The 20,929-nt window shown below is 35.8% G+C and overlaps 1 protein-coding gene across 8 annotated transcripts in view; it reads right to left on the bottom strand.

Moving 5' to 3' along the window:
• LOC132706636 (potassium channel subfamily K member 18-like) overlaps positions 1 to 20,929 on the bottom strand; it is a 203,826-nt gene that overhangs the window by 15,316 nt on the left and 167,581 nt on the right. For all 8 annotated transcript variants that reach the window (XM_060678094.1, XM_060678099.1, XM_060678092.1 and 5 more), the window contains 2 exons: positions 20,704 to 20,889; positions 15,830 to 16,147 (listed from right to left, as the gene is read on the bottom strand). In XM_060678094.1, the coding sequence (XP_060534077.1) occupies positions 15,830 to 16,147; positions 20,704 to 20,889 (504 nt within the window). The remainder of the gene's footprint in view (positions 1 to 15,829; positions 16,148 to 20,703; positions 20,890 to 20,929) is intronic.

The following is a 20,929-nucleotide window of genomic DNA, read 5'->3' as shown; positions in this document are numbered from 1 at the left end:
TGTGCGGGGCGAGGTTTGTCCGAGAAACTTGGTACTAGAGCGCGAACTTGGTTTTAAATTCCCTTTGTTTAAGGTGCGGCGACTATCCTCCAAGGGCGTCTATCCCGCTTTTACCCCAATGCTGTTGTTTTAAGATGATAATAAAAAATAAAAAAAGTTTTTTTTATCGTTATTTTTGAAATTTGTATCATTGTATCACAAAAAAGAATTATCAAAATTGATTCTACATGAGTAGTGCTTAAGCGAACTTCATGGACGTTAGTATAGTTAGGTTTTATGTAGTCCTAAATAAGAATTCGTTGGCCCTTTATTCTTAAAAAAATCCCTAATAGCCCTTCTCCATATTTGACATCAAAAATTAGTCGTAGTTGGCCATGACTTTAGGTTGATGTAAACAGAACCATAAGGTATGCCGTTCTTAAGTGGGACACACTGTATAAGTCCCTCCCAGGTCAACTTTGACTGCACAAATTTTCCTTGGTATGTGATTTTATCTATGCCCAGGAGTCGAGGAATGGGAAAAAAGTTTTCTATTGTGAGGCGGAGAGAGGCTTTATATACGCACAAAAGCACTCTCAATAAGCAGATTCAAAAACGTAGTTAAAGACTTTTTAACAAAGCAAACCTTTTACAGCTTTGGTAGAAGGAAGACGGTCGCGCGGAAGGTCACCCAAAAGATGGATGGATCAAACCAAGGATCTTATCGGCCATGGCCTTCATGAAACCGTAATCATGGCTCAGAATAGAACGGAATGGCACAATACCATAAGCACTGCTTCCAGAGCATCATAGTCGCTAAGCCCTTCTTAGGGTGATGGACTAAAGAGAGATTATCGACTCTCTGCGTTCTGTGATATGCTTTTGTCATGTGTTTCCACAGAGTGTACTTCCTTAAATTCGTATTTTTTTCATGTTTAGTATAGGAATACTACTGATTTGAGAATTTAAAAGGTCTCTGGAATTTATCCAGTATTAAGAATAGAAAATTTCTATTGTCAAACCTGTCAAGCCGCGTTCTTCTACAATGATTTAATTTTCCGTTCGGCTTGATAGCTTCTTTTTTTTTCAAAGGAATTATTAAGCTTTGTATTGGAACATGATTATATTAAGTCTTATAAAAATTAATTTACATGTTCGATACTTCTTTATTGACAAACTTCCGTCGTATCAAATAAGTACCAGTTAAAAAAGACATAATTTTGGGTTTTTTTTTGTCCACTTTCAACTTATAATTTTGACATTGTCATTATTAATTTTGGAAGTGAATGAACTGAGCTGTAAACAACTATAGGTATATAAATGTGAATATCTATTTGATTTGAATATTCTTACGCTTGCAGTGTTAATTTCAGTTTGAATACAGATATCCTTAATATAAGATTTATTTTTCTTTTCTTCTAAGACATACATATATTCATTACATAAATCTACCAGTCGATAATTTTATGGGAAGAATTGCAAATTTCTGAAGGCCATTTCGAGAGGTCGAGCGAGTGCGGCAACTTACATTTTAATTCTGGAAACGTTGACATTGATAATAAAGAGCACGTGACCATAATGATCTAAGACCCTCTGTACATCGGGCGTTCGTTACCTTAAAAAAAACACCAACAGATTGGCACCGTTAAAACCTTTTTAATAAATTAAAATCTTTCGGCAGTGCGAACGGCAAAAGTCGACGGCGTCAGCAGCGGAGCGCCCGTATTTCCCGTCCAAAATCGAACAAAAAAAAAACGCGAAAAATACGTGACATCCGAATTGAACTCTCGCGACAGGATCGACACGTCATTTTTCACGTAGCGAAATCCCGCTGATGTGTGTGAAATATACCGGAAAATTGCTGTCAAGGTTCGAACCCCACTTTTTTTCGCCGTTTTTAATATTTTTTTGTGCAACGCGCCGTCGTTTGTGTTTTCCGGTAATGAGATGTGTGCCAATTAATGTCGATATTTGAGTAGGTTAGTGGAGGAAATTGACGTGCAATGCCACCGCCCTAAAAAAACTATAAATTGCACTTACTCCAATAATAACTCAATATCCGATCATTACTATCAAGCACACCGTTAAAACAAGATCTTTTTTTCATTCAAATTACTACTTTCTTGGTTAAATTGGCCAATTGTCGAACTATAGATGCGTATGTGTTTTATTTCTGCTTTTCTTTTTGTTCTCTTTTAATTGTAAATTCTTAAACCTTCGCACCAACAAGGTTAACTTTTTTTGGATCTCAAGTCAAATCATATTTATTTCCCTAGACCTGACTTCAGGAATCGGATAATGTAAGAAATATAAACAACGGATTACAAACATTAAAAATTAAAATGATAAGCAAATATAAAAATTGAAGCCATAAAAAAATAACCAACTAAATTGGTTTTTACAACGTATTTAATTTCACCAGCGGATTGTGTCTCTTTCAGTGAAGTAGGCAAACGATTAAAAAGTTTTATAGGCAAAACAACCGGACTATTGGCAACTATAGACAATTTAAGCGTGGGAATATTTTTTACGAAAATTGCTCCTTAACCGTTGATGCAACTTGTGAGTTTGAAATGGCTCACAGCTACTAGGAATAGATTTAACAATTAACACACAATTTTAAATAAAAGAATCACGAAAGAGTTGACAAGAGAAAAACCTAGGTTTATATAACATTGTTCCTATGATTCGCTTCTGCAGTCTAAATACTTCCCCGGAAGGTGATGCGTTTCCCCTACATACTATACTATAATTTAATATAAACCCAACAGATCCAAATTCCCTATTGTCCATATTACGTTTCAATATAAATATAGTCTATTTTACTAGTCCAGGTTAAATGGGAATCAAAATAGACACCCAGAAATCTCGGTAATATGTCGACTAGTAGACAGTTTCTCTAGCAATTCCGTTTTCTCCGCATTCAAAATAAGATTGTTAGATCGACGATAAGATTGCACGCTAAGCACGTTGGCGTTGAAACTATTGCCCAACTCTTGGAAACTATTGCTGAAGCAAGCCAACAGAGGTAGATAACTGTCCGTACCAGACTGTCCTTATTACTAGTATTACTATCTTACTGCTTTACTTCTGTCACATCACAAGAAGATAATTTATTTGCGGTCTTGATCTAAATTGAAGAGAACATGTTCATAGAGTCAAAGGATGGCCTTTTTCAAAGATTTTAGAAAATACTGACAGCAATGTGTTGGGAATTTAACCAAAAGCTTCGGGCAGCCAAACCTAGTGAACCATTTTCAGACTTTGAGAAGGCTTCCGTAACATGTCGACTTGTGTCGATTATTTTCCGCTCCGAACACTGAATAAACGACGATCGAGCAAAAAGGGGCGAATATTTGTCAGTGACGTCCGCGTGTGGCAAATAAATATTCGCGCAGTTATAAAGTTCGGATGTGACGAAAAAAACAAGCACCACCTCCTCCTCCCGGGAGCTTTAATGAGAAACTCGGCAGCGCGCCATGATTAAAGTCGGAGATTTTTTCGCGTGGCGTGGGGCCGGGCAGAAGAGAAAACGTTCCGGATATCTCGTTAAATAAATCGCAAAAAGGTCCGGGTGTGATTTGAAAATAAATTACACCTTATCCTTCATATAGGGTGATCGTTACTAAAGTTTATTTTTGAGTTGTCGAAGCAATCTTGGCCAAAACTTCAAAAGTGCAGGCGGCGTTGAAAAAAGACTTTGGTGACCATTGAAAAAATGACCGGGGGAAGGGGGGGGGGTCACTGTATCATCATCAAATCAAATCATCTCTTCCGTCAGCAATTTTTCTAAATAATGTTGTAAGAATCTGTCAAACTGCATAGTTAATAATATTTTTTACCAAGTGAGCTTCGTTTTCCACGGATCCGAGTCACTTCGGACATTTCTGGGATTTTACCGCACGGGTTTTGGAGCTCCGCTCCGCTCGCTCCGCTCGTATCAAATAAACTCGCCGTTTACCGCACTTGTTGCATAATATACTGTTTTCTACTTCCGTCTATAATAGTATATTATGCAATAAGTGCGGTAAACGGCATTTGACTCACGAGTTTATTTGACACGAGCGGAGCGAGTGTTTAATAAACGAGTGACGTAAAAAGTTTACCGAACGTGTTGCATACTACCGTTAGTTTTTGGGTACATTTTCGCAAAACAAGATGAATACATTTGCACGGTTTGGATTTCGACGTTTGTCAATTCTGACGGTCATGTCAGTGTATTGGTGTTGTTTTGCAAAAATATACCCAAAAACTAATACACAGAAAAATGTTATGCGGTATATCAGACAATTTAAATACTACGTTCTATAAGTTGCATTTAAAATCTAGTGGACTAGTCGGTAAGTAGAGTGACATTTATAATTTAAGTTTCCCACAGAAATTTTACATACCAATCGCACGACCTTTAGTGGTTTTTACAGTTTTTATATTAATATCTTGCCAAGACCAAATGAACCGTTTTCCAATAACCATATCTCATCGTTACAAATAAAACAGAGTTGAAGGTTAGGACCTGCTTTTTCTTGCTTATACGATTCTAAAAATTCAATCCTCTTAAAAGCTTTATCTATGGATGATTTTTCTTCCAATAAAAGTATTTTTACTTAATGATCAATTGTAAAAGTTAATTAAACAACATAGCATTTTAAAATTGTGTTGATTCCGTTATTTATATGACATACTCAATAATATATCTCTCTCTATCTAACGTACACAGTTAAAAAGAGACAACAATCGATCGAAACGATAAACGAGTAGGTTTAATGGCACTGGTAAATGTATTATTTGAATGGCACGAAATTTAGTTATCTCATAATCTGTTATTAATTTTAATTTGCTAAACTGTGATTTTTTCGTGACAGTCGTCGAAAAAACTCTCTCTTTTATTAAGCACTCGCTCCGCTCGAACCAAATAAACTCGTGAGTCAAATGCCTATTTTATAATATTTTATAATCTTCCGAACATTTATTTTTTTGGCATCGTCATCCATCCTTCTTTCTCATTATAATCGCTTTATTACCTTTAAGTTGTGGAGATAAAGTGAAGCTATAAAAGAATAACAGATTAAGTCGTATTATAATCAGCCGCAAAGTGCGAAAGTTTCCCAAACTCGGGCGTAATAGTTGTGAAAATATGAACCTTGTTTTTATCTGATTGTCACCGCAGTCGTGAAAAGTTTGTCCCAATCGCCATTATCTCCAAAGACTACCAGACAAACTCCTAAACTTTTAATATTTATGGAGTCAACGTATATTATGGCATTAGTATGATATAGCAGATAGGTGAATTGCCCAGATTCAAGTGCCTGATTAATTTTTCCTTTTCAATTTTGTAAAATAAACCGATCTATCCCGCGGAAACTGTTATTTCACCACTGTCGGGCCTTGTTGGGCATTTATTTTCTTAAGTAATTAAATAAATTTAACGCCAAGCGGTCAGGCAACCCGTTCCACATGAATTTCTGTGTGTCACCGAGCACTGCCGATTGGTTCGGCGGATGTTTTCGGAGATATTACCCCATGGCTTGAAATTTTACATTTTGCCGATTCTGACGGTCATGTCAGTGAATGTATTCGTGTGGTTTTCCAAAAATGTACCAAAAAACTAATGGTGGTTCCGTTCCGTTCGACTCGAATGCCGATTGTCACACTAACCCATCTATAAAGTATTCCAACACATTACGCAAATCTTATAGCATAATTTGAAGTTCGTTCAGATCACTGACAAAAATAAATACTAAATATATTTCTAAACTTTCATACACCGATAAATGTGCAATAATAGTTCAAATCATGAGCAGCAGGAAGAAAAAAAAAACCTCTTTGATAATAATCTGGATTTGCTAATATTTGCACTAAATAAATAGGTAAATTGCTAAATAAAACCGCTTTTATTTTAAGCTCGGTTGAGCTGTTGACCGATGATGTAACAAGACAATGTAAACTTATTTTAGTATACCAATATTACATTACAAAGATATGAATCCAGCATAAATCAAAAGAGAAGAACGATAAAAAACAATATTCAATAAAGAGAACTGATTACAATCTAGGTAAATGAAATTTAAAAAGTGCAATCTGAGAATATTTATTAAGTAGTCTTAACAGATGTATACGAGAAGCAGCTTTTAGTCATGACTTCTAAATTTTAGGTATTTCATACCGATAATTGAAGCGGGTTCCATGGAAATGAACTCGATTTCTCCAAATCAGTTTTTCTAACAAATATGCATATTGGTTTAAGTAGTTTGTGAAGAAAACAAGCAAATATATTTAACCATGTTCGATTAAGGTTATAAATAAATCGAATGTACTTTTTTGTAATTTATATTGTCAACACATCGTGTTTTTCGATAAAGCGTTCACCATTAGGTAGCTCAACCTTTGTACTCACCCTAGAGCCTATTGTGTCCTCAGGAGACTGCCATAAATACCATCTACGATTAACGTAATTGCAACGGTCAACCATTATTTTTGCAAATGTTGTCCTAAAATATTTCGAGTGCACTTATATGCAGTGAACATAGAATTTTTGCAATAAAAATAAATCCAAAATTGAGAAATTAGAAAAGAAAAGACCAATTTGAACAACACCGCGAAAGGTAAACAGGCGACTAACGACCCGAAACTGCACAAACTGGCTTTCGGAATTAATTGTATTTGCCGACTTATTAAAGTTTATAATAAGACGGTCACATAATCTATCATAAAGTTCTGCAATTTCCCTCCGCATCTCACCTGGCTTGCTCTGGAGAAAATTAAATTAAATACCCGCCCTCGGTTCGGGTTTGATAAATTGCAAAAATGGATTTTTCTCCGATATTATTAATACGTCAAATTGACGTCTCGGCGATTTTGAAGCGACAGACGGCTAGTTTGATTAAAAAAGACGTCGATCGTTCGTATTCGTCGGTTCTTGTTGTCCGTCTGAGTGTTTAAAAAGTCAGACTAAGGCTCCTACGACTGTTGGCAGTGTTTTGATTCCGATAACTCGAATTTTCGAACCAAATTGGTTGGCAATAGCGTCAAAAGTAGGAAATGCGTGTTAGTTTGTCTTGATTACTCGAATAGCTTGATAACTCGATGATTTTTTTGACAACTTCGATAAGTCGAATTTTCTCGGGGAACCCCCTAATTACGACCGATCTTAACCTGCCTTTTTAACGTATCTATGCAAGCAGTTCAGTTGCTGTGCTTGCTAAGTTCACTTGTTTGACTTACTAGTTAATACTAAGTGAAAAATACTGTCCCTATTCAATGTACACATTATATTAAAGACATTTTTGGATTTTTGCATTTGTTGATATGCCGTCAAAGCTTTGTCTATTGATCAAAAATTCAAGGTTATAAAAGTAGTGGAAAGTGGCTTAAAAAATGAAGATGTAGCTGTAAAGTACAGTGTCTACAATTTTGAAAAATAAACATTCAGTCATCACCACAATGGAACGTTTCGAAGAAAACAAAAACAATAACATTACACTAATGGATTGTGTTGACGACGTAACTACCGCATGGAATATCGACGTTAAGCCTGAAACAAATTCCAATTGTTTTAAAAAAGCCGGTTTTGGTCAGTATTGTGAATGGGAAGAAGAAGATGAGATTCCCTTGATTTTCCTAAGTGAACGCCTGAAAAAAAAGAATGAATACATTAGAGGTATAGCAGAAGGTAGCACCATCAACGATTTTATACATGTGGATGATGATATTGTTACTTCAGAGTTTCCTACTGATGAAGATATTATTGAGTCCTGCAGAACCGAACCGGTACAGTTGATCATCGAAGATGACTGCGAAAGTGACACGATGGAGGAGGAATTGGAAGATGATTCTCAGCAACCACCTTCAAATGAATTGGAATAGGAAACGTTGCATTCAGAATATCCTCTTATTCGCAAGCCAAGCAGCTTGTCGGTAACAAATTCCATTATATTAAGAGCCTGAACAGCTGGAATTATGGAATTATTATTATTAAAATACCTTTAAGGAATGGACATTGTCGGGTTTCTAGTGAATATCTAACCGCGACTTCCGAATTATGACGACCATGTAACGGAAATGAAGATTGTTCGGTGAATAGAATATTATTCGCTAAAAAACCTTCATTTTGGTTAGCTAGTTCATGCGTTTTTCCTGCGTGTTTCTGCACTGTCCTTGGCTCTCTCTCAAATTCCCGAGAAATTTAAATACTATATCATGGAAAGTTTGCATTTACTAAAGCCCAAACTTCCAACTAGCGTCTTGTCTTGTCTTGTTGAAACCACATCTCCTGGACATCATGGTTATTCAATTCAGGAGTGAAAGAGTTAGTAATCGTAGCTCTATACCGATCACCATTGACTGTAACGTTCTGGCCATCATCGTTTTCGAAGAAGTACAGACCAATGATTCCATCAGCCCATAAAGCGCACCAAACAGTCAGTTTTTCTGGATGTAACGGTGTTTCGATATACACTTGAGGATTAGCTTTGCTCCAAATGCGGCAGTTTTGTTTGTTGACGTAGACATTCAACCAAAAGTGCGCTTCATCGCTAAACAAAATTCGCTTATGAAAATCGGGAACAACGGCAATCTCGTTTTGGGAGCATTCGACGAATCTACGCCTTACTTGATGATGGTTTGGCTTCAATTCTTGCACGAGTTGGATTTTGTAAGCACGTAAACCAAGATCCTTCCGCAAAATCTTCCATAAAGTGGATGGACACAGATCCAATTCCTGTGCTCAATGGCGGATGGACTCATTAGGGTCTTCCTCAATGCTACGCTCTACAGCAGCAATAGCTTCTTCTGTACGCACCGTACGGCGTCTCTGGGGATGCGAGTTATCAATAAGAGTAAACGTGGTGCGAGAACGTTCCATGGTTAATCGAATTAACTACTCTGATGGACGATAAAATGGACGTAGTGCGCGATACGTATTCCGCACAGAACCATTATTTTTTAAATAAAATTGCACTATTTGCAAGCGTTGTTCAGGCGTGAGTCTATTCATGATGAATTGCCAAACCAAACTGAGAATAAATCACTCGACAGCTGTTAAATCGGTCGCCATCTTGAACAGTAATGCCAACTTAAAGTTCTATACATCGAAAAAAAACACCCAATACTTTTCATTTCGCTTTTTATGTGAACTTTTCAATTCACTAGTGGATTGTCCTGAGTATCTGAGGCAGCTGGAATTTTCACGTTCCTCCAAGAACCAATTTTTTGATCAAAGGTCCGATCTATCAGTTGATGAAATTATTAGTATTATTAGATTTCTGTATTGATATTGACGTTTTTTTGTCTTGGTCGTTTTACCTAATTAATTAAACATAAATTTGAAATGCTGTAATAGGATGATATGTTTCACTATTACTTTGTCGGAGTGGATATAGTTGAGTGGTTATTATGTCTTCTAAATGGACTTTAATCTGTTAGACAATAAAGATTATTATTAAGAAAAACTCCACTCGTCCCTTGCCTAAATGTCTATATTTGCACCGCAACGGCCATTTCTTTTATTATGACTTACGCAGTATCTGTTCCCTTTTTAGTTGCACGTCTGTTGGCGCCACGAGAAATATCTTTTCGATGTCTAGTTGTAGATCAATTTTCCGCTCACGGCGGTCCCGAAATTGTTTTCCTTTAACGACTAAAGTTGCCAGTTTTTCACTCGAACGATATATGTGTCTCAAGGTAAGAAACAAGAAGAACGGAAAACTTGATTTATCTGGTATATCAGTTCCAGTTTGGTAACGAAGTCGCTCCAAAAATTGATGTTTAGTTCATGACCCGACTTCGCTTGAGCCACTAAAAGTTGTCAGCAAAGATAAGTCGGTTTCGCGCGACTTTTCCGATCAATGATCGCAGGTTCCAACTTCGCCACTGTATCATTCTCGGGGTTTACGTGTGAAAGGCACCGAACTTTGCTAATTGATGTTGTGGCACTTTTGAAACGGGCTTCGCCTAGGGAGGGGCATTAGCGAGCACCAAATTTGAACCGGAGTAACCTGAGAAGTTATCCTTTAAAATAACAGGCGAAAATTCAACAGCTATAAAACAGTTTATTTAGTAGAGAACGATTTAGAGGAAATTCTCTGCTCCAATAACTCACTTCTTTCTTTTCTTTTCTATCCATACCAATGTCCCAGATTTTTTAACTCTCTTCCCTTGATCTTTCCTTAGGTGATAAGCCTCAACAGCTCGTATCTTTCGCCCCCTCATTATATGACCGAGATATTGCAATTTTCTTCTTTTTATAGTTTTCTATAGTTCACGTTCTTGTCCCATTCCTGACACCACATAGTCGTTTATCACTCTCTCCGTCCATAATATTCCCCGCGTGCTCCTATAACGCCACATTTCAAATGCTTCAGTGTTTTTGATATTGTTTTGTCCATGCCTCCATACCATACAGGAACACGGAGAAAACTCAAATTTAAGTTGATGTCGCGACAGCATCGAAACCTTTTCATTTCTATTCTACCTTTAATTTTTCCAGTTTGTTCGTTATTTTCAGTAATCAAGGCCCCAAGATATTTGTATGATTTCACTTTTTAAATTTTTGTATTAGAGATTATCAAGTTATTGCAGCATCCTGTCCCATCAGAGCTTCCTGAAATGACTTCGCCATACAAATTAAATAGAAGCGGAGACAACTTAACCTTGGTGAACGCCTCGGCAGAACCTAATTTCTTCGGTCAAGTTATCTATCGTCAACCTTGACTCTTGCTGCCTGATTCCGATATAGTTTAGTTATTATCAGTTTTCCTCTTGAGAATTTGATACAGTTTTCCAAGACGAACCATATCAAAAGTCTTTCCGAAATGTATAAAGCACACATAAAGATCCTGGTTTATATCTAGACATCTTTGCATCAATATATTCACACCAAATAAAGCTTCCCGTGTTCCTAGTCGATTTCTAAATCCCAGTTGGGTGTCGCTTATGCCTTCCTCAAGCTTTTTAAATATTCATTTATGAATTATCTTCAGAAATACTTTCATTCATTGATTCTGAACACTTGGAGAGCCATAAATGTTGATGAAAGCCACTTTTCTGGAGCGATGCCTATTCTATAAATGGTATTAAATGGGTTGACCATTATGTCAATTGTGCTAAGATCTATGAGTCACTGGAATCCCATCTGGTGCTACAGATTTCCTGGTTTTACAATTTTTAATGGCGTATTCTACTTTTCGGACCTGTTTCATTTGGTATGATTTCCATTTCTGCTCTTTCATCCTTGCACATCCAACAGGTTCTTCTTTGTATTCTGTCCATCTCTTTAGTTTGTCTTTCATGTCAATAATGAGTTTCCCTTCTTTATCTCTTAGTGTGGAAGCTTAATTCTTTAATCTTTTTATGCATATTGAAGGTGTCATATCTTTTTTCGTATTCTCCTATTTATTTACAATTTTCGGACAACCATCCCTCTTTAGCTTTCTTGATTTTTCTTTTGATCTTTTGATTCAATTCATTTTATTTTGCTTCATTCTTCGTTTTCTGGTCTCGTCTTTCATGAGGTTCTTAATTTCGGTCGTCATCCATCTCTTCCTCATAACTTTATTAGGAGTTGTTCATTTACAACGGCAATCTCGTTTTGGGCCCATGTGCAAGCGTTGTTCAGGCGTGAGTCTATTCATGATGAATTGCCATACCAAACTGAACCATCTTGAACAGTAATGCCAACTTAAAGTTGGCATTACTGTTCAAGTTGCTTTGTGTGAGTCGTTATCATCGAACGTATAGTGCCTTGATAATGGAAATTAGTTAAGGGAAGAACGCGTTAATTCCTGGTTAAGAGATTCGGTAGAGTTAACAATTTTTTCGACCAAGGCGCCTTCTAAATATTTTTTACTGGTGGTAATCGCCCGTATACATAGCAGACGAAAACGACTGACGAAGAGAATTGACTAATCGCTTACAGGGAGTCCAAAACTTACCAAACAATTACATAATTCGTAAAGCTGCAGACTTATTTTTTTTTAAATACTACACCCTGTCTTTTACTATTTGGCGATGCATAATTTCATTCTACATCGATTGACTATGGTTGTCCGTATAGCAATTTTCAGCGGATTTCTAATTATTTTTTTAACAATGTTAATGAATTGTTATTTCATAAATTCTGGGGTAAAAGGATACAAGATAGCCAGAGGTACACTCCTGGACCTGACAACTCTGCAATACTGAAAATACTATTCCGTGTAATCAGCATTTATGAAGGATAGACGATTATTATTATTATATTATTCGTCTTTTTCATTTTTCGTCATTCGTTTTATTTGCCATTATAATCCCTGAAAATGTATTTCCCTCAATTACCCTCTCGAAATGAATTACGTCCATTTCAAGAGGGATACACGACCCATACTTTCGCGGTGTTGTCGGGTCTAATCAAAAATATCCAGATCGCCGGGCAGTTGTCTCGGATTGTACGCGTTCCAGCCTAAATTTGGCGTTATGGACAGCAAAAATGGCGCTTTTAGGTCCGGTCGTTAGCGACACACACGGCGGCTTTGGCGAGGAAGGGTTCCATTTTCGAAACAAACGTCCCCCATACATCACTGTCGTCACAACCCCATAAGGGGTTCGTTACAAATTCAAGAGGCGGAAAATTGAAAACTTTGCCCAGGTCTATTGTTAAACGTGTTACGGTCTAACCAAAAAGTACACGCGATAAAAGATAGTAGAATTAAGTCTCCTTATTTCTTTTGAGAATTAAGGTCATGAGAATGATTGTGCTTCAAGAGAGTAGATTTCGATTTTTTCTACTTGGTTCCTACATTATGTATATACTCTATATTTTTTCCGCGGTAAATTAAATTAAATTCTTAGTTTATTAAAACGTAATAAGATTTGACATTTACACTTAAATTGTTTTTGGTTACTTAACCTTTTATTTGAAAAATTATCGACAAGTAAACATTAGCGAAGATAGTTACCATTGTAGAAGGTTTCCTTAAGTCGCTGACTGCGCCTAACTGCCTTATTTTAAATAGAACAACCAGTCGATTGGTTCTTTTCGGGATATTTTTTGATAAGTGTCTTTAGGTTCCCCTATAGTTTACTATTAGTTTCCTAGGTATCTTGATTATCTTTAAAAAAATTTGCGCCTTTTAAACATTTTGGTAATGGCAATCGCACTTATATTTTAGGTTAGGATGGAAGATAATGAGATATGGTTTTCACTGGGTCGTTGGACGCTTATTAAACTAACCGACGACGTCAAAGAAGTCATACTGTTGAGCTCTTTTTAGGTATTTCTTTTCGACCCTCTTTCAGGACCCTAAGTTTATTAAAATGTAAAAAAAAAGCACTCACTTTAACTAGATGGAAATTATGCCCGCTTGTAGCAATTGTAGAATCAGGTGATCAACATGGCCTTACAATAAATATATTAAAAACAAAAGCAGAAATCAAACATTCTTCGTGAGAATGAAGACATTCCTTACAAATTATACTCTGTCACTGGGTATTCGATTCCGTTTTGTGAAAACATACATTTATTCTATTCTGTTATACGGCACGATTTCTTGGACAATGGGAAGGAAAATAATGCAACGACTGAAAGCATTTGAAATGTGGGTCTTCCGCAGACCTGAACATTCCTTGGACAAAACGCATTACCAATGAGAATGTGATAAGAATAATGGGGACATGCGAAAAAATAAAAATACGTCTATAGAGATTTTCTCATGTAGATTTCAGTGGAGCAACTATTTTTTCAGATTTTGTTATTTTTTGAATTATGACACTGAGTTTTGTTTTTTTTTTTAATATTAAATCCTGTATAATTTTACCTCAATTTATTGCATCCGCTTTCTGAATAACCGAAACAAAAAAAACACTTTGTCGAAATATCAATGTTACAAAAAGTAATGAATATTGTTTCCGAAATTTTATTAAGACATTTAATTTGTTGATTAAATTGTTCTAAATATTATGGCTGTCCACGAAGATCTTGAAAATGTTGAAAAATATGACATGCTGTGTTATTTTATGTGTCTTGAAAATACGGATGAAGCATCTTAAGTATATTTGCACAGGTATAATTTATAATAGAGTATGTTTTACTTTTATTTAACTTTTCCAAATGTATGGTGTAGGGGGCAATCCAAAACAATATTTGGTAGGCTTAAAACCAACCTAATTAACTTTGGATCTTTTCGCAAAGCTCGGCCAAAAACTTATAATAAACCGTATCGGAAAATTAGGGAAATTAATGTTTTGACGGCAGTTAGGACAACCCCTGCAAATTCTTGTAGGAGAATTCCAAAATCTACGGTTCATTTTAAAAAATTAATTGATATGATGACCTTATATTAGCAGTTTGTAAATAGGAAAAATAGTCGTTATTTTTTTCCAGCGAAATGAACACGTTTTATATCCTCACGAACAACAATACGGCTTCGGTTTTAGTATTTCCTGTTTTATTTTGGAAATAAAAACAAATTTTGTATATACGAATCTATCTATTCATCTGAGAAGCTTTAGAGTATATTTTTTCAAAAGGGCGGAGCTCCTGCAAATAATTCTCAAATCATAAGTTCATATTTATACAATAACTTTAATAATCATCGGATTGGCACACGCGATGCTATAAGATGGTCACCCAGGATCCCGATTTACCAGTGCTTGAAAGGACTACCTTCAGAATCAAATTTAAAAAAAATCAGCATCATACAATGGAAGGTCCCCGACATTCCACTGAAAGGGAACTAAGAAATGTGCAATCCCGCCCCATTATATTACTTAATGCGTTACGCAGAACAAGAATATTATGCAAATCTAATGGAAGTCAATTTAAGCAGTTTCTTTAGCTGTAAATTTTGGATTTAGACCTTTTTTTTTTCTAACAAATACAATTTTTAAACTAATACAAATTTAAACTCATTTTGGGAGAGGAAAATACTTCTGGAACAAACTTTTTAATATTAATAATATAATATTAATGATACATTATTAATTAAATTATTAATATTATATTAATATTAATATTAATAAGGTTATATATTAATATTAATATTATTAAGGTTAATATTATTGAACTAAAACTAATTGTTAAATATATAAAATTATGGTGCCGTATAGTTATTAAATAAAATATTTAATAATAATAATAATTTATTTGCATTTCATGGCCTACTGTAAGAAGTCATATTAAAATATTATAATATTGAATACAGACCTGAATCAAAAAACAAATGGTAAAGTATTATATATATTTGCAAAGCCCCTAGCGGATGCAATACAATAATGTAAAATGGTACAGGGTGTCCTATTTAAAAACACACCAATTTTTGTAAAAAAATTAACTTCTCCATTGGATTCTAAGTAAAAAATGTCTATAGATGTCTTTTTACTTTTCGTCTAGCTGCCATAGAAAGGGAATTATCCCTTTGCAAGTGTACCACTGATAAGGAAACGAACAAAATGCCCCGGGGGAGGCGATTTTTTTTCTTGTTAGTGCCCGACGGTTACAAACGATCCCTTCGAGTCACCAATTATGTGGCCATATTTCCCACCAGTAGCGAGAATGTTATTTTTCTATCGCCAACCCAATGTTCGGCAGGGTGGTATCACTTTTTTTTGAGACCAGATGTTAGCTAATATCCGAACTTAATTTTCCTTCTTTTCCATCTCCATTAATTTTAATTAACTGATTATTCAGCTTTGAGAAACATTAATTCAATAGCAACCCCGTATATCCGCGAACAGATCGATGCAGCAACAGCTTTTAAAACGCCGACCCGTTACGATAACAACCATATAAATACCAATAAAAATGCGAACACAAAAGCACACAAAAAAATCCATATTCGCTTTGAAATCAAATCGCAATTAAACATTCCGCCGCACTCACCTATCGTCGTAATCAACGTGAGCGAATACAAAAAGCTCGAACTGAAGCTCCACTTATGCGACTGGTTCCGGTAGTAGGCCACCGTGCCCGCCCTCACGCCGTACCCGCTCCTACGCAGCTCCATGAAGTACTGCTCTTGAAACTCCAACACCTCATCGGCAGCGAGCTTGGTCCAGTTGTCTTTGTACAGTATGTTCAGGTCTTCCGTGATGCTCCACAATTTGTTGACAGTGTGCGCCCTCAAGTTGGCCAACGCGGTATTGTCGTACTCGGGATTAGTCTTCGACGCCGCCACTGCCGTGTCGTGGTACAAGTCGCCTGAAAGAACGACGCTTGTTAAGATGTCAATATTCAGAAAGAAGAAAGGGAGATCTCTTTTGCCAACTCCTCTCGGGTCTTCAAAGAAAAGAAAGGAGGTGTCTTTCATAGCTGAAGATGATACGGTCTTTCTGCCGACTTGCGAATGTTGATTTTCACTTATCTGTAAATATAACGTGATAGCTCTGCGAGTTCTGCCCAACCAGTAGTATTTTCAGCCATGTACTAATAGTAAGTAGTATTAATACTATCTATACCTGATCAGAAAACTACACAGAAGAGAAATTAGACCATGAAACACGTGTTCCAGCATGATCTTCACTGTAATTTGCTATTCAACTAAAGATGGAAGAAGATACAGGAAGTTGTGAATTTTAGTTACCGGAGCCGGAAATGATTTCTACTAAGTATTTTTTTTTTAGTTTAATTTTGTTTTTTAAAAAAATGCCCTAAGATCATTGCCTCATTTTGCAAATATCAAAGAACAAATTCAGAACTGTAGAAAACTTGGAAATTAATGGGTATAGCCTATTGCATAATGACAGATATGATAGAGGTGGCGGGGAAGTAGCTATGTATATCAGGAATGTTCATAAGTACACGATTGTTCACACAGAAATTCAGGATATTTTTGAAGAGATATGGATTCAGTTGGTTATTATTGTTGGGTCACTTTATAAGCCACCTGGATATTCCAGGTTCAAAATTCTTTTAGAACTTTTTGTAACTAGACTGTCGGACTTTTATTGTGTTAATGATGTGTACGCAGGAATATCAATTGAATAATCCCTACTTATTACTCTGTAGTTACAGTGAGTGTATAGACGCGTATAACTTAAACAAGTAATTTTTAGAGCTACTCGTATTAATGAAAAAACCTTTACTCTTATCAATCTAGAAAAATATAGATAGGGAGTTTTTATTTAATTCTCTGGTTGAAGCCCAACTTGACCATATTTTATATTTGAGGAATATTGATGACAAAATATATTTTTGAATACAATTCTATAAAATAATCTTGATATATTAGCACCGGAAAGAGAACTCACAGTCGGTAATATACAGCAACCGTGATTGAGAGATATCATAAAGTTGATGATTAAATTAAAAAACGAAGCTTATAAAAAATTCACGACAACTAAAAATAGGACATATTGTGACTATTACAAACAGATTCGTAACCAAACTAATATAGCTATTCATTATTGCAATTAAATCGGACTCGAAACAATTATGGAGCAAACTGACCAACTGACATTGTAAACAAACATAACAAAATTGATATTCCTGACTTTTTAAATAATCCTGACGAAATTAATAAAAAGTTTCATTAAGAACTGCGGTACTGGATGGCCACCTAATAAGAATTTACTACAAAATACGAAGAACGAGTTTGATAGATTGCTTGGTTCTTCTACAGTAACATAAAACGACGTTAGGAGACATATTCTAGAAATTCAATCTGCTGCGATGGGTGTGGATAAATTAAACTTCAAAATGGTACTTATATGCCTTGATTGAATACCTCAATTTATTACGAATATAATCAGTAGCTGCATTATCGAATTTCTAAGGTCCTTCCATTACCTAAGAGTATCACAATCGACGAATCAAGATCAATTAGTATTAGTATTATACAGTTATTTCCCTCCTCGCAATCAGGATTTCGAAAAGGGTACAGCTGAACGTCAGCACTATTAAATATAAAGACGACATTCTGCGCTTATTTTCTGGAATTATTCAAAAGATTTCGACAAAATCAATCATGAAGTTCTATTGTCAATACTGCACAATTTAGGTTTTTCAAGCGCTGCAGCCTATTTTATGCGTAGTTACTGTACTGCCCGCTTTCAGTTTGTTTCAACATCTAAAGGAGGGTCAAGTAATGTTACTATGCCGTGTGGAGTGCCCCAAGGCTCAGTATTAGGGCCTATCAATTTGAGTAATTGTTTCCAGGACTGCAAAATTCATTCCTATTTTTTACCATAACATAATATTAAATGATTGCTCTCCATATCCCTTTGAAAAAATAAAATACCGAACTGATCTTCGATATAGGGGTCTTATTTCTCCTCCCCCGCATCGTAAAACATTACTGCGTCCACAAATGGTATAATGCTGTTTCCAGTAATGTAACGAAACTGATGCCCCCATCTTTCAGACAAAATTGTACAACTTTTCTTTATAATCAATCTATTAGTCAATGAAAATTAGCAGAAGCAGATTTCTATTAATAAGATCGGTACAGTTTTGTTTTTTTTATTTTTTATGTATTAATGTTATGATCATTTTCACTGCCACGCTCATTTTTAGATTTTATTGCCTCGGGCCAAGTCTGCCATTTCGCATATACTGTTGTGTTAGTGGCTTATGTGCACTTTTATGCACTTCTACAGCATATTTTCCCACTTGTTTTGACCAAACATGTAATACAAATTATGGTCGATGAAACCAACTTATACGTAATCCAAACAATTCAGAAATAAAATCACTGGACATCAACTGACCTAAATGAAATGAGATTGGTGGGATGCATGGCCATAGTAAAAGTTGGTCTACAAGCAAAATATTTTCCTTTCAACCACCTAAAAACACTATGTCAGAAAACCGCTTTGAGATGCTGCTGAGATTTTGGCATTTTGCTGATGACCGAGCAGTTCCTGGAAACCGTAAATTAGACAATGTTTTCGAGAAATTCGTTCGAGGCCGCCTTAGTTTTCGTCGATATATTCCATCGAAGAGGCATCGGTACGGAATAAAACTATATAAATTATGTACCGATAAGGATTATACATGGAACGTATCAATTTATGTTGGGAGGGACCTAACTGATGATAGGACGCAGAGTGCATCTAAAAATGTAACATTTAAACTGATCGAGGACCTATTAGAGGAAGGTAGAACATTATATGTAGACAAAGATCGAAATAATTTGGGCTAAAAAAAAATGGCTTCTCAGGTTATCACTGTTTGTGCCCTCATTTTTGTAAGATTTGTTTTAACAAAAATCACTAAGAATGTTGATCAGTTGTTTTATTTTATTTATAATCACTTATAATCTTTTGAGATTAGGTATATAATACTTTTTAAGGATTTTTAGATTTTAGAATAATAATAACAATGTTTTTCAAATGTTTTTTTAATTATAAGTGTTTTTATGTAATAAATTACATAAAACTACTCAGTTTCTTTTTTAATTTTCGCCATTAACCCATGGTACTGACCCAAAATGTTACCGTCAGGCCAAAACTTACTATGTGTGTTTATTACTAACAGATAAATGTAGATACGAAGTGCAAAAAATATTATTATTATTATTATTATTATTACTATTATTATTATTTATATGAATGAATGAGAGAAAAATGTAAAGAGCTTGGAACAAAATCTAAACCCTAACAAATCAAAATTTTGAGATATGCGAGTCATTCTGAGACAATGGGAAGGTATCTAGCTCGCAAAGCAAAGATAATACAGAAGAATAGACAATATAACGGGTGATTCAAAATCGACTTTCTGAGACGACAATTTGGAATGTGGCTCAAAAATTTGAGCAAACTGGATCTGTAACTAACCTCAAAGTCCGTCAACGTGTTCGTGCAGGTCGGTCAGATCAAAATATTGCCATTGTCCGCGAAAGTGTAGCCGAAGATCCAAACACATCGATTCCTCATCGATCGCAGCAAGTGGGCCTTACGTATTCAACCACACAACAAAAGACTTGCATCTACATCCATATAAAGTCTAAATAACTCAGGAGTTGAAAGCTCGAGATCATCAACAGCGTCGCGTGTTTGCAGAATGGATACGAGAACAATATTTTTCAACTAAAATCATCTTTAGCGATGAGGCACATTTTCACGTTGGTGGCTTTGTAAACAAACACAATGCTCGTATTTGGGGATTAGAAAATCCAAGAGAGATTGAGCAAAAAGCAATGCATCCTCAAAAAGTGACTGTTTGGTGCGGAGGAATAATTGGCCCTTTTTTTTGAGGATAATGCGGAGAACGCTGTTACGGTTAATGGTGTTCGCTATCGAAACATGATATCTGATTTTTTCTGGGAGCAGTTGGAAGGTATGGACATTGAAGATTTGTGGCTCCAACAGGATTTAGCCACTTGTCACACATCCAGAGAATCGATGCAATTGCTGCGGGGCAAGTTTCCTGATCGAATTATCTCACGTAACGGCGATATCAATTGGCCGCCGAGATCTTGTGATCTTACTCCCCTAGATTTTTTTTTGGGTATCTAAAAAGCAGAGTGTATACAAATAAACCAAACACAGAGCTGAAACAGGATATTAGACGCGAAATAGCCGGCATAGAACCTGAATTGTGTCAAAAAGTGATAGGAAATTTCAATAAACGAATTACGTCATGCCACCTGAGTAGCGGGGCTCATTTCAATGACATCATCTTTCATACCTAATTGTAATCCACTATTCTAAAATGGCAAATAAAAATGTTTGTATATTTTTATATTCTCTTATTTTAATGGGGAAACCTTTATTGAATCACCCTTTATAAGAAGAATATAGAATTTTTCCATATACCTTCTAACGCCATGAAGGTGAAGGCTCCTATAAGGGTGTAACACAGCACCAGGCAGCACACCCCAAAAGTGGCCAATAGGGACGCAGATTTAGGTCCAGGGCAAGAGTAGCAGCAACAGAAGAACGCTGGTTCTTTCGCGTAGCTCTCCTTGTGGTCGTAACAGCACTTCTTGATTGACGGGCTCCCTGAAAGGATGCCAAAGTTGTCGACCTCGGCTGAGTTCCT

Source organism: Cylas formicarius, unplaced genomic scaffold (genome assembly GCF_029955315.1).
Source record: "Cylas formicarius isolate icCylForm1 unplaced genomic scaffold, icCylForm1.1 PGA_scaffold_8__14_contigs__length_24414737, whole genome shotgun sequence".
Classification (NCBI taxonomy): domain Eukaryota; kingdom Metazoa; phylum Arthropoda; class Insecta; order Coleoptera; family Brentidae; genus Cylas; species Cylas formicarius.
The sequence above is the reverse complement of the archived record's forward strand: the minus strand, read 5'-3'. Positions and strand labels throughout refer to the sequence as shown.